The sequence below is a fragment of the Plectropomus leopardus genome, unplaced genomic scaffold (genome assembly GCF_008729295.1).
Source record: "Plectropomus leopardus isolate mb unplaced genomic scaffold, YSFRI_Pleo_2.0 unplaced_scaffold86616, whole genome shotgun sequence".
In the NCBI taxonomy this organism is placed as follows: domain Eukaryota; kingdom Metazoa; phylum Chordata; class Actinopteri; order Perciformes; family Serranidae; genus Plectropomus; species Plectropomus leopardus.
The window spans coordinates 1-939 of NW_024695479.1; the positions used below are offsets into that span (position 1 = coordinate 1).

At 50.5% G+C, this 939-nt stretch overlaps 1 protein-coding gene across 1 annotated transcript; it reads left to right on the top strand.

Moving 5' to 3' along the window:
• Window positions 1-36: 36 nt before the first annotated feature.
• Window positions 37-933, top strand: LOC121940423 (cullin-9-like). Its single transcript, XM_042483200.1, has 4 exons — window positions 37-143; window positions 278-395; window positions 484-617; window positions 813-933. Exons 1-4 carry the CDS (start codon window positions 87-89, stop codon window positions 909-911), a joined length of 408 nt encoding a protein of 135 aa, XP_042339134.1. The 5' UTR covers window positions 37-86; the 3' UTR covers window positions 912-933.
• Window positions 934-939: the final 6 nt, after the last annotated feature.

Sequence of the window (939 nt, forward strand, 5' to 3'; positions counted from 1 at the left end):
GTCTGTGATTGATCTCTCCGTCTGTGATTCAGGATTTTGCGATCAACCTGGAGAACAAAGTGTCGTCCATAAACGAGGCTCTGCAGATGAAGTCTTTGACCTTCGTCATCGACGCCTGTAAAGTCCTCGCTCAGGCTCGGAAGGTAATTGCAGCATCATCACCATCATCACCATCACCATCATCACCATCACCATCATCATTATCATCATCTTCACCTTCATCAGACTGTGATCAGGTCTCTGAATGTGTTCTCTGTGCCCTGCTTGCGGTCTGCAGGTGCTGGCCTACTCCTGCGTCTACAGCTACTACAACCAGGAGACGGAGAAGATGGATGTGATGGAGCAGCAGACGGAGGCTCTGGACCTGCACACCAACGCCCTGCAGATCCTGCTGGGTTAGACACACACTCCCCTTATTGTAACTAGAGTCTGTGCTGTTTGAACTGGTCTTACTGGTCTTACTGGTGCTGTATGTGTCCCCAGAGGAAACTTTGCTGCAGTGCACTGACCTGGCCTCGTGTGTCCGGCTGCTCAAACCAGAACACCTCAACACCGGACTGGAACTCATCCGACGCATCCAGGAGCGCCTGCTGGCCATCCTGCAGCACTCCACCCAGGTAACCAGTCTGAGCTTCTGGAAACCAGTCTGGAACCAGTTTAAACGCACCCTTAAATATATTTTGTATATGTATAATATGAAACCAGTAAGGTTTTTCTCTACTTTGAGTCCAGGTGACCAGTTTCCTCCCATCGCTCCCAGTATGAGGCGATGATGTCAGTGATGGTTGTGTGTGTGTGTCTGTGTGATCCAGGACTTCAGGGTCGGTTATCAGTCCAAGAGCAGCCAGGAACCAGAATCCGCTCAGGCCTCCAACCTGTCCAACAACACCGACGCCGCCAACAAAGTGTAAGTACACAACTACACAAACAACAACAACA

Coding starts and splice junctions, on each gene's coding strand:
- LOC121940423 (XM_042483200.1), top strand. CDS start 87: ATGAAGTCTTTGACCTTCGTCATCGACGCCTGTAAAGTCCTCGCTCAG. Junction 144..277: donor TCCTCGCTCAGGCTCGGAAG/GTAATTGCAGCA, acceptor TGCGGTCTGCAG/GTGCTGGCCTACTCCTGCGT. Junction 618..812: donor TCCTGCAGCACTCCACCCAG/GTAACCAGTCTG, acceptor TGTGTGATCCAG/GACTTCAGGGTCGGTTATCA.